The following is a 13111-nucleotide window of genomic DNA, read 5'->3' on the forward strand; positions in this document are numbered from 1 at the left end:
CCTACTGTGGCAGCTAATTTTTTGCTTTAACAGTTTCTTTGTATGTTTGAGACATACTTAAATGTGAGTAGGTAGTTAAATGGAAACAAGACAGTGAGCACTTGAGAAATCCGATGGTTTTTAGGCTGATCAAGAAGCGCTGTGAAAACGCTTGGGTTACCGAGTTTCATGCTTCCTGTGGATATGAAGCGATGTTGACATTGGGTCTTTCGCAATTACAATACCGGCATTTTAAACAAAATGGATCCCCCACGGTAGAAGTTTTTCACGTTGCACGCAGAAGTCAAACATAGCAGCTTGCATTAAAAACAGCAGTTGATAAATTGCCAGCGCTCTAATGTGGAAGCTAGGCTGAGTTCAGAATAGCGTTTCTACCGGCACGCAAGAAGGCGCAAAAAGATGAGCTCTTCCTTCATACTTCCCAATGCAACAAAACCAGGAGCAACTAACTCAAATAGCGAGAGCCTCTGCTTATGCCGCTGCGTGGATAAAACACAAATTCATAACCTGACCAGGCAGGACGCTGTTCTGAGGTCACATCTCCGGTTGGGAAAATAATCTTCCACCTGCTAGCTCCACCTTGCATATTAAAAGCAAAGCAGCTACTCTAATTATTACATCGTAGATTCAAGTGCTAGGCTGCCTTAAAACTGGACGTTGCAACTTTTCAAGTGCAGATTGTTTCCAAGCCTTTAGAACTATTTTGTAAAAATGCACAGTGCAGTAGTAAGTGAAACAGCATTTTTCTATAAACCACTTTTTCAACATTGGCCCAAATGAATTCTATGATGTAGATTATTCATATACTTTGCTTTAATATTTATTACATTTTGGAAGATGTATAGTCGCTGTTCTTCGAACATAAGACACATCAGTTAATAAATATTTAAGAACAGCCTCCTGTATTCATCAGAAAATGTTGGCATGTTGTCTCATTGTCCAAGTTTAATACAGCTCTTATTTGGCTACACTAAAGAACGCAATATGTTTAGTTTTCACTTGCATGTCACAATGTATTAGTTTGTGCTATAGGAGATATTTTAAATTGAAATACTTTGTTTTAAATTATTTTTACAGTGAGGATTGTTTTCTGCTCTTTTATATTGTATATAGTGTCTTTTATGTAATCTACTGGCATATGTTTTGTAGAAGACTGTTTAAAATGACTGGCTATCTTCCTGCAACTTTTGAAATACAAAACCAGTGTTTTATACTCGTACACTCTGTTCTAAAGTCTATTAAAATCGTCATTTGATTTCTGGTTTCTGTTAATTTCTAGTTAGAACTTAAAAACTTAACAAAAGATGCCCTATAAAGTCAAGGTATACCCTTGCTAATGTGAGGCATTATATAGTAAATTGCTTTTTTATCATCTGCCCCCAAAAGCCTGACTGAAGGAAGGTACTCTGCCCTGTCGTCGGTAAAACGGCCTCCTAAACCACAGTGCAGCGGTGTCCTTTAGAAAACTACTTCTCTCCTTTCAAACCCTACGTTAACTTCGGATGTATTTACTGAACAAGAGCGTTTATTTCTGCTGGTGTTCTGGTACCCTGCAGCTCCGATGCCCTTTCTCTACCCAGCCCAAAGCTTCCTCCGTGTCCGGTACGCGCTGCTTCCACCCCAGCCCTGCACAGCCACGGCCAGGAGAACCTTCTCGGGGCACCTTTTGCCATCGCGTACGCAAGTCTTTCACTTGCGTTTCGTCTTCACGCAGGCACTGCCGACGGGTAAAGCCCCGTTTTCCCTTTGGGCTGTGGTCTCCCCCGCCCGGCGTAGCCGAAGCCCCGCTGCAGAGAGGGCTGGCTGGGGCAGTCTCGGGTTTGTCCCGCAGCCTCCCGGGGGGCTACGGCTGTACCGACCCCCCCAGATCCTGCAAAGCTCCACTCCTGTTGGCCCTCGGAGGCCAGGGCCCGGTTTCAGTGGTTTCCACTATGTAACACCTTACTATTTTGACGATGCCACTGTACTTCTGAACCACCATCCCTCAAATATAAATTACATTTGTATTAAGAAAAAAAAAAATAAAAAAATTTATAAAACTCACAAGACATGAAATAAATTATTAAAAATCTTAAGAATTTTTTACAGAGATAACATTTCCCTATCAATTGCTTATTACTCTGAGAGGACCTGAAAACATTTTTCCTGTGGAATAAAACAGCTGCACCTTTTTCAACATCTAGATGAAGAAGTTCTGCTTTTTGTTCTTTCTCGTATCCTTGCCAACTTGATTTGAATGGAGGAGGAACCCCAAACTATAATGTGTCGCCTTATTCCTCCATTTCACACACTATCTTTTCCCTGTAGTGAAGCTGTCATCCTTAAACACAACACTCTTTAAAACAATCACAAGGCAAAGGATGGGGATGAGGAAACATTCGCTATCGCAGCTCTTCGTCATCCCCAAGTATTCAGCATCTTTCTTACATGAAATTCGTCTGGAAGCACAAAAGAGCATGTTCAGTTCCAGCTGTAATTTGTACAGCCTCAAAAAGGGAGATGACTTATTTTTCTCATCATTTGTGTTACCATCCTATGAAAGCATCTTAACCATGTTAGTATTTATATTAAATAGATGCATTAAATAAAGCAAAATACAAGCATTTAATAAGACGGTGCCATTCCCCAGCCCCCTTTCAGCCTATTTTGATGCATCAGACACAATAATGACCTTGCAAAAACATTTCAAGCGATATAAAAGAAGTCCATATTTTTAAATCTTGTAATATTTTCTTTCTTAATGGCAATGTATTCTCTATGGGTCTATCTTGAATCCAGTACATTTTTAATTGCTGGGTTTGATTATGGAAAATACACAATGTTTTTAAAAGCTTGACAGCAAAGGGCCAAACAACATCCAGGTGGGAGGGGCTACAAGAGTACAAAATTTGAATGAAACCAGCATCCAGAATCAATCTGAAAAATTGAAAAAAGTTTGAGAAAAAGGAAGACACAGTTCAGTACCTCAAATGCAATATCTATGCTTAAATACCAAACCAGAATGGTCAAATCTAAAGGCCGCTGCAACTATTTGCATAATATACTTAGCTACAGAGCAACTGGAGAATAAAATCCAGTTCAAAAAGCAGAATTTCAAGCTCAAACAACTGGCCGTGTCTGCATAACAACTAGCTATAACGCATCAAGAGAAGTCATGGAGTCAGAACAGTACCCTTGGTATAGTCACTCTTTGCTCAGCAGTTTTGAGAAGACACAGAGGCTGCTAGCAGGACTCAGCAGGAAAAGTAATAATATTAATAATGGTGCATGAAGGGAAAAGAGTTGCTATTTACCCTCCCACCATGAGGCCCATTCAGCTGAAGATGCAGAAAAGCAGACGCAACAAAGTGAACTGTCATCGCGCACAAACCGCGGAACTCCCTGCTGTAGGACACTGGGGGAGCTCAAAGTGGCCTGAAAAAGGAATTGGGCAAATTCAAGCAGGACAAGACTAACAAAGCTCTTGAGGAGGATTCCAAGGAAAAGAGTGTTTTCCTCTCACTACACTCACCTGGACTAGCTACAGGTGGAGACAGTTTGTACCTCAGATTAACCCAGTCGAGCAGCACTCAAGTGAAATACAGGGACAGAGTGCTTCCCAGAGCTCTGCTACCACTATTTATACCGGACCTTTTGAATTTTAAACAACAGACCAAGCAAACGCTTGTGAGGCACACCCCACGCGTATATTTATCCTGCCTTGGAGATGGTGGAAGCAGAGAGGTGACCACAAGTCTCTAAAGGACTAAGTTTCTTAAGAGACACAAATCCGAGTGCTCTGTGACTGCGGGGCTGTTTTTACACTCACAGAACAAGAGATACTCTGCCGTCCCCACAAACCCCACTTCACGTGCCCCGGAGTCACAGCCCAGCCACTGGCAAAGCAAACGCACGCAAACTACAAATGAAACTACAGATTTTACGTGCTCCTCATCAGCGGCTAATTTTTTTGAAAACCGCAAAGAAACGCGACTCCAAAGTCCTTAAAAACAACGGACAAACATTTCAGCAGGTTGTTTTGGGGTGTTTTTCCCCCCTTGCTCCCTACAATTATTACTCACAATACTCCCAAAGGACAAAGCAGAGCTCCCGAGCACAAACCTCAGCCGAAGGGCACCCTCTTTCCAACAGCACACGGGCGATTGCCGCAGAGCCCCGGCAGTCTCGGGTAACCCCATCGCACCTACCGCCCCACGAAGGGCCGAGCTGGAGCCCAGCACTCACCCGCACGCCGGGACGGAACGGCCACACCGGCAGCCCCACTTACCGCCTCCGCAGCGGCCGCAGGAACCGGTGGGAGACGACGGCTCCCGGCTCTCCCAACCCGCGGGACCGGGAGAGCGACCCTGCCGGCCCCTCGCCCGGGTTTGAGAGCGCTCCGCTGCCAGCTGGGAGCCAGCTGGTCCCGACCGTGGGGCATGGCTACCTCCTCGCCCCAAGCTTTGACGCTTCTCTAGGCACGTGCTGCTGGCCACCCAGAGAGAGGAGGGGGCTGCAGAAATCCCCGAGACCCCCCCAGGGAGGGCACTGGGCTGCGCTGATCTCTGCACCACCACAGCCTGCTGCAGGGATGCAGCCACAACCATCCCACCTACTCCTTCCTCTAAAGATACTACTGATCTCCTTACCTCCTCAGGTAGCCTCTCCCTTCGTTTACTGCCAGAGTGAGTTAAGATATTCGTTAAGATATTCGTACCTTGCCCGTGGATGGCCTCAGGCTTGTTGAGATGCTACACGTAGCTCCCAGAGTACTCAATCATTGCTGCTAGCAGGTGCACCTGCATAGCCTCTGCACAGAATTAAGCCACAAATAATTAAATTAGTTTCACCTGTAAAAATTTTCAAAGACATGGCAAATACAGTTTCTAAAGGAAGTTAGTTTTCAGCTGCAGTCTGGCAGCTCTGTTCCTTCTAATGGAAAAGCTCAAAAAAGGGAAGTAAACTTAACTTTTACACTCTATTCAAACTGAAGTCTTCACGGAACATTAATTTTTTGTTTCCTCAGTGAAATTCCTGACATAATCAGGCATGTGGGGGAAAGCAGTGAATAGCTGTAGGTATTCTCGGCCCCCCAGGCCCTGCACTCCAGTGTAGGATTGGTGTGCTCTGGGCACGACCCGTTGATAAGACTAGCCTGGAGCCTGGGTGAGATAAAGATCCCCACTAGCATCGTACACACCGACAGCTGAACATCACAGCTCTGTAGTTCATACGTGGAACAAGGTTCATAAACCTCCTTTTCCTTTCTAATAATCCGAGATTGACGCATGTGCCTTTGGCTGGAGAAAAAAGGTAATGCTGACCCCTACCCTCACCTACGCAAGTTGTTTGATCACACTCCTGGCATCAGCAACACACTATTGATCTTTTGCAAACCAACAACATAAAGTGTGTTCAAACCCAAGTGATAGGCAGGAACTCACACTGTTCAGTCAACTGGTAGTAAGAGACAAGTCACTCTGTACGTAAAACACTTTTGCAAAGTTCTAGTAAGCCTATTGTATTGCAACAGTTGGGTTTAGGTGCTTTGTTTGGGTTTTTTCCCCTACTTGGCTTGTAGACAGAAGGTAAAAGACATCTCATTCACCCGATCTGCATCAGTGCAGAAATGGGGAGGCAAAGGTTTGCAGCTAGAGTTTTAATGTATTCCACTAGCAGAAAGGAAGTCAGTCTAACCAGTAGCAGAGAGTTAAACGCTGTGTACAGGCATGAACGGGCTCCTTTCCTCAAGAAAAAAAAATTTAGGACTCAGTCAAATGGTCAGGGAACTCAAGCATATAGAAATTATGGCTGGTGGTGTTATTTTATTAAGTGTGCACGTATTCCAGGAAAACAGTCAAGGGGATTTCCTGGGGCTCTAAGGTGTAGCATCAAATCTGGCTCTGGCAGGTGACAGAAGATGTTCTAAGCCTTTCAAGGTCAAGGTAAGGTTTTTAAAGTTACTGCTCCAAACTTGATTAACACAAACCTGTACAGCCCCTTGGAAGTCAGAAAGAGTAGCTCGAGTAGTAGTTCACCCAAACCCCACACTGACCTACAATTAAGAAACACCCACTTGGTAAGCAGTGGCAACTGTCACTTAACAGGAGAAACAAGTATTTTGTTCTTCCTCTTTCCCCCCCCCCCTCCTGCAACAAGTAAGACAGTTGCACATGGCACACACAAGTACATAGTTCTGGTTGCACAACAGAGAAAGTCAACACAGCCATTCATGTGGTGCTCACTATATACAAGTCTATCATGCTGAAAATTATGTTATTAAAAGAAAGCTTTTATTCTGCCTTTATTTTAACTGCAGAACCTCATGTGCCTTTCAATAAAGAGCTCTCTTTTATAGTGGTTTACATTTGATTACATTAAACTTCATTTATTCCTGATAAATCAAGTTTATTGCAACAGAGAGCAATACAATGAATTAAAATCCTTTTTAAAGTAGTGTATAAACCTTCTTGAAGAGAATTCCACAGCTTGATGCTCTACATTAATAACAACCTTATTAGTAGTAACTCCCATAAAGTACCAAAGGAGACAAGTCATCGTGCTTAAGCAGGGCTCACCGCTTTAACAGTTCTACCCTGGCACAGGGTGACAGCGTTCGTAGATTTTTCCCTGGAAAATGAGGGACAAACTTCCGCTACACGGAGAGTTGAAACAGCCTGTGCAGTTCTGCCAAGCAAATTCCACCTTCAGCCCTGCACTAACGTGACAGGTGCAGTAAATCCGGTACCCGACTGCCCTGCTGTGACGAGTCCTCCTTTAGTAACCGTGCTGGAGATGGATACACGTTTGACATCCAACTACCATTCTCCAGTGATAATTCTGAATCCTCATCAAAATGCTAATCTAATTATCAACTAAAAAGACTTTCTTTAAAGACTTTCAATTATTGTAAAATGCTCCCACCGCAAACCAAACTGCTACTATCCCCCAGTTGCTCACGTTATCCTTTTAGAAAAGTGGTATGCAAGCTGTCCTGATTAATTGGAGATTTGGTAAGGAGGAAGGCCCTAGGCTTTCTTAACGTCATGGCTATTTTAGCTAAGCATAGAATGGAAGGGAATTTTTTTTTTTTACCTTTCACGCATGATGCACAGCATCAAATACTGTATGCAAAATGATACTTGATCCAAGAAACAGAAAGCAGTTCCTGCTACCCACCTTTTTCCAGCCAGAGGAAACACTTCAGTGTACAACTTCTGTAGCAATCCTTTACAGGGCTGTTACGACTGTTAACAAAACTAACGGCAACGTAAGTACTGCAGAAAGTATTAAACCGCTTGACAGAAGTAATGCAATGACTAGTAATTGTTCTAGTACTACAAAAAAGTCTTTTACCTTGTTACGTAGGTAATGTCTGCTTTGCAACAGGGCACCTGTCTCACTGCACAAAATGAGCTAACACCTGTAAAATAATCAGGAGCATTTAGCAAATACGATCATGCTCTGTAGGACCCAACTCCATTTCTTGCAGAGGTGGAAAAAAACAAGGCCAAAATTAAGAAAGAAGTCTCAGGCGAATGCTGTCCTGAGGAAAGTGACTCTAGCCCTGCTCTGCCAGTGGGTTCTTAACATGACATTTAACAAACCGTTCAACACCCCACCCTCCCAACACCTACTGATGTCCACTAACGTTCCGAGAGAGTAAGGAATATGTCTTGCCGATGCTGGAGAAACTTTTGCAGCAACACGAAGAAATTGCCAGAGCAGTTTTAGTCAACAATTACTGCGCTTCAAAGATAAAGGACATCTAAGTTCTCCAGCACATTCTAAATTGGGCACCAAAAATTGGCAAGTATTCAGTAACTATGGCTTGGATTCTGTCTCAGACCCCCTCATCTACAGAATAAGGCTATTGCTCATCTTTCAGATTAATATCAGTATGGATGAAAAACCCAATACAGCAAAAATCAGAGAAAGTCCCATAGGGAAATTAGATCCATATATACAGTGCTGGGTTTAGATGATATGCACTAAATTAGACTCGGACCTGCACAACTGAACAAAAAACCCCCCTATTATTCAGTGAACACCATCAACTGTGTACACTGAACGAAGCAAGAGTCCCACAGGAAAAAAACAGCACTTGACCATGTAATAATACACAATCTTTCTCCTTTTCTTTCTTCCATGTATAATAAGATTAAGCTGCTTTAGTATTTGTTGGTTTCTTGTTCTTCCTCAACAGGGAGAATTTCCCAGCCAGGTAACAAACGTTGGAAAAGATGGAATATGGGCTGCATACAAAGAAATTACTAGAGGTTGAGCTGCATGAGAAAGCTGTAAAAACACAGTGTTAAGGAAAAAAGAATGATTTTAACTGTACTGACTGCTTTGCATTATATCCACATCCACTGTCAGCACTGAAACTGCATGTTATAGAATTTATTACAAGTGAACTTCCCTGCTTTTCAAGTGAGATCTTGTTATCCTAGCTGTACTCTCGATTTAATGCACGCAAAATTTGCCCTCCAATTGAAGAAATATGCATGATGCAAGCATCCATACACATCAACCAACAAAGGTTTTCATTCAAGTCTTTTATTATAGCTTGAATTTTTTCACTGCATTTAAAAATCTAAAAAAAATAAATATTTGTTTCACAGCTGCAAGTCACATATGCATTAACACCACAAAATCTGGAATTTAACCAGAGAAGGAAAGTCAAATCCGAAAGTGTCCAGCTAAGCACAATCGTCTCAGGGCAATTATACTAAAAATAAAATCTTAAGAAAAGGGGAGGGGGGTGTTAAAGAGTTATTTCAAATGCATTTATCTGGAAAAAAGTGAAAATTCTATTAGAAACCATAAACTACGCTTTCAGCATTTAAAAATAAACGTTTAACCTCTTGACAGCAACAATTGTCTGGTGCATCTTTTTCTTTTAAGCTGTATTCTTGACACATGGCTGCAGAGGTTTCAAATGATAAATTAACCTCTTTTATAATTGTGTCCACTTAATTACAGAATCAGTCCTTAAAAATAAAACAGTGTATTAAGTCAGCTTGTCCATCCACATATTAAAAATGCCACTGGATGCAGTTTTGTATCGGCACTAAGTGACTGCTTCATGGATTGTACATTGTGAAGATGAATGTCTCTTAAACAATCACTTTCATTAAGGTTCTTAAAACAAACCAGAAAAATATATATCTTCAGAAATCAGAGTAGTCACTTTTTTTGTTAAAAGCCATAAAATAAGCTCATATTCAATTACAAGCAATAGAAACCATACTGCTATTGGAACATAATTATTTTGTCACAAAAATTTATTATTTACAAAATGAAAAGTTACCAAGTGAATTTATTAGGGAAAAACTTAAATGTTCTTACTAAGTGATTTGAAAAACTTAAGCAAGTCTCTCATGCACTCACACGCCAAATTGTTTGCATAAGGTGAAATGTTAATTCATGTTAGTGAAACTTGACTCCCATTCACAATACTGTTGTTTTTATTGTAAGATGGCAAAATCCACATGGTTCTGTACAGGAAGGTTATGTGTTAAGACAGTTCCTCATTTTTGTAAATGTTTTTTGGCTCCCGTGAATATCCGTACCGCTGAACATTTTTGCAAATAATCAGTTATATTATCAACTCCATCATTTAATCCACTGAATTTACCACCACAAGAAAGACACAAAAAGTTAGTTTAATGATCCCACATTACAAAGAACTCTCATTTCTGAAGTTATACTAAACTGAAACCTTCATAGTGATCTATAGCCTGGATCAACTTAGACTTTAGGGTTTCTTTATCTGTGTATTTTGGAAGATCAAGAAGATTAAAGCAAGTGTGAGCTACCGGAAGATAACCTTCTCCACCTCCTGTTGGTTGGATGACTAGTTTAAGACACTTCATTCCAAGAATTGGAATACGATCACTGCCTGTCAGAAACACTGCCAAGAAAAAACAAACAAACAAAGTCTTGAGAGTAGTTTAAGACTAACATTGTATGTGTCATATATGCAGTTCTAATCATTGTTTAACATCTTCTAATTATTCCAGCAGTGGTTAACTTTTCACACTGAAGTTGTTCTGGTAAGTTTGAAAAACAGGGAATGACGACTTCACCTTATCTCCAGCTTACACATATGAACTCTTAACTATAACAAGTGACGAATGAAGGAAAACATTTCATTTTACCGGGGAGGGGCAGAGAGAGAGAGAGAATAGGAAGTTCTTCATGCATCAAAATTCGTTATTTAAAATCTATTAGCTATACCTTTACTGAGCCTTTGCAAGCATCTTGTCAATACACAGAATTAGTTTGTTCAATAAGAAATTTATCTGAATTGGAAATTAATCTATGATCTATTCTCAGCAAAAGCTCATTCACAGGTAGCTTTGATAACTTTGGTTTTCCCCTGTACATTTCCACTCATATCAGTACCTTGACGTATTTACAATCTGCTATAACTCCAAAATTCCATCTATGTGCAGTGAAAAAACTGGATGTGAACCTTATGTCAAAACACAGAAGAAAACTTCTAACCATCAAATATATGACACTAGCAGTTTAGGTTGTTGGGTCTTTTTGGGTTTGGGGTTTTTGGTTTTGGTTTGAGGGCTCTGCAGGGGTGGTGTGGTGTGTTTTATTTTTTTAATGCTGCTCTGGTCTGCTATGATCTTGTAACTGCCCACCACCCAGAACTACTCAAGACAACCCCAGCAGAATCAGAGACAAGCTCATAATCAATTTCTTCTACTATGATTTTTTTTCTTCCAAATAAATGTAATCACACCATTATAGACAAATACTTAACGTCTGCCCTCTTATAGCAAGAGCTTGAAATCAGAGTGATCCTGTTCAGTTAACAACTTCTGTGAAGTAGTTTCAAATACTTACGCAAAAACTGTTTTTTCTTCTCCAAAGACAACTCATGAAAAACCTCCCAGAATATTTTAATTGTAGGATGGTCTGCCCAGTATTCTCCCTTGTATTCTGTATTCTAAAACGAGCAGGAAAGTAGGTTATTGTTCGCACACAGAGCTAGTAGGATAATCTGACATTAAAGTAGAATGAATGCAGTTTGTGTAAAGGGATACTGCAAGTGATATATTACTGTTTTCCTTGGTCAATTTTCTTCAGCTGTTCAGTATGACTTCACCTATATGGACAGATGAATGTACTCCAAAGCATTTTCAATCCTAATAAAGCAGTGACAAAGCCTCACGGCGAGTTTTGGCCATCAAGAATATTTACTTTTATTAACTCTGTGCATTTTCTTCACTTTCCCCCTTCTAACTTAATAGATTGTATACACCTGCCTTTTGGTTCTGTGGACTTTTGTTCCCCTCTCTTCCGATTTCCTTCAGAAATGAGATGGAAAAAACTTTAAGCAGGAAAGTAAAATGTCAGTGAGTGAAGACACTAAAATATTATTTAGCAAAAGTTCCTCGCTCATGCAGTCAAGCCAATCAAGGCTGGAGGTCACATTAATTAAAACAGAGCTCAAAAGGACACTTCAAGATCTTGCTTTTGCATCTTGAAATTAAAAATAGATGAAACAAATAGCTACCTATGGTTCTTACCTTCTCCAATTCTTTCCAGTCATAATTTGTGTTCCCAATCACCATTGCCTGCAACTCGCTAGGCTGGAAGAGTTGAAGAACTTTGCCTCCACATACTTTGTGGAAGCCTGCATGGAATGCACTGAATAAGGAAGCCACCGATTTACTGAAGATGTAATCCACATACGCATCTACAAAATCTTGCCTGTACAAAGAAGAAAAGAGAATTATGTTGAGGGAAAAAATACCCAAACACGTGTCACCCTTCTACCAACAAAACAGTAGCCATTTCTATATAGAACACAGCATAGAAAGTTAAGCAAAAAGGTTCCTAATATGTTATATTCTCTGTTTCACGTTACAACCATAGTGAAGATAACCTCAGTGAAAAAGGCACATAAATGTATTTCCCCACCACACCCCCTCAAGACAGAGTCTGTAAGGTGCAAAAGAAAAACAATAACATTTAGCATTATTTCTTTCAGGCACTATAAACATTTCTCTTATTTGTATGCATTGCAGTGAATGGCAACAAGCTTAAATACTTGAATTACATGCAGTGTCCTGAAAAGGACTAGTCAAACTGGCTGTTGTATGTCTTTAATTAAAAAGATTACCGTATTTGCACTAAAAACGCAAATCAACTTCAAACGGGCATTTGAGTCCCATACAGTAGAAAGATCAGCGCAAAGGAGCTAGGATACTGAAAAACAGACGGCCTCTTATCTGTGTTTTGTTACGAGGAGCTCTCATACCTTGTTGGAAACGTCTTCTGCAGCATTTAGAGGGAGAACTAAAATTCCTTGATGCGATACAGTATTTATGATTATGATTTTTTTAATTAACATTTTAATAAATCCTAGTTAACACTGTTAGCTTCTACACTGGCAGAATGACTTTAGTTATAGATTAGTTATTCTACCAACATACATTCTCTGTGGAAACCCACAGTATTTGAACAACATCCACAGTATTCAAACAACATCACCAATAATTTAAAGAATCATCTAAACATATTTTGAGGATTTATTAAAGTTGTTGAACTGAGAATACTGGAGATGAGCAAAGTGGTGAATTCATGCTCCTCCTCTTCCAGCACTCAATGTGATGTCCATTTAATGCACACTATCTAATTAGCAGAGAAATAGGTAACTTGTGTAATACTAATAGTGGAAAGAAAGGCTGCTCCAGAGAAAATTCATAGTAATAAACTAATTAGCATTATTATACTCTATATTAATGTTTTTTTAAACTGAATTAAAGCATCATAGAATATTTGGATCTTGAGAAACAGGAATTCTTCACAGCTGCAAGACAATGGGTGATGACAGCGCAGCTTACATTCCATAGGCACCCTGAAACTTTTTTCATAATTCAACTCCAATTTACTTTCACTTTGTGACAGAACACCAAACCACCACCAGAGAACTTCAAAGTTATCATGTTTAAGATAAAGTATTACAAATCCTCACTATGAGCCAAAGCTTTAAAAAAGAAAAAAAAGTGCAACAAGTAGGTGGTGATTGCAGTTGTTAATGGTAGGGTAAGTCAGGAGGACAAAAATCACTCCATTGTGGGGGGTACTACTACTGCACATGGCT

The 13111-nt window shown here is 40.3% G+C and overlaps 1 protein-coding gene across 5 annotated transcripts in view; it reads right to left on the minus strand.

The window, feature by feature from the left end:
• Positions 1-8520: 8520 nt before the first annotated feature.
• The window catches only part of HERC4 (HECT and RLD domain containing E3 ubiquitin protein ligase 4), a 37250-nt gene continuing 32659 nt past the window's right edge, over positions 8521-13111 (minus strand). For 4 of the 5 annotated variants that reach the window (XM_049810205.1, XM_049810201.1, XM_049810203.1 and 1 more), the window contains 3 exons: positions 11532-11715; positions 10846-10948; positions 8521-9895 (listed from right to left, as the gene is read on the minus strand). In XM_049810205.1, coding sequence (XP_049666162.1) covers positions 9687-9895; positions 10846-10948; positions 11532-11715 — 496 coding nt within the window. In that variant the 3' untranslated portion in view covers positions 8521-9686. Of the gene's footprint in view, positions 9896-10845; positions 11310-11531; positions 11716-13111 lie in introns of all 5 variants that reach the window. The other variant, XR_007507255.1, reaches the window with a different exon arrangement.

The sequence above is a fragment of the Accipiter gentilis genome, chromosome 9 (genome assembly GCF_929443795.1).
Source record: "Accipiter gentilis chromosome 9, bAccGen1.1, whole genome shotgun sequence".
Classification (NCBI taxonomy): domain Eukaryota; kingdom Metazoa; phylum Chordata; class Aves; order Accipitriformes; family Accipitridae; genus Astur; species Astur gentilis.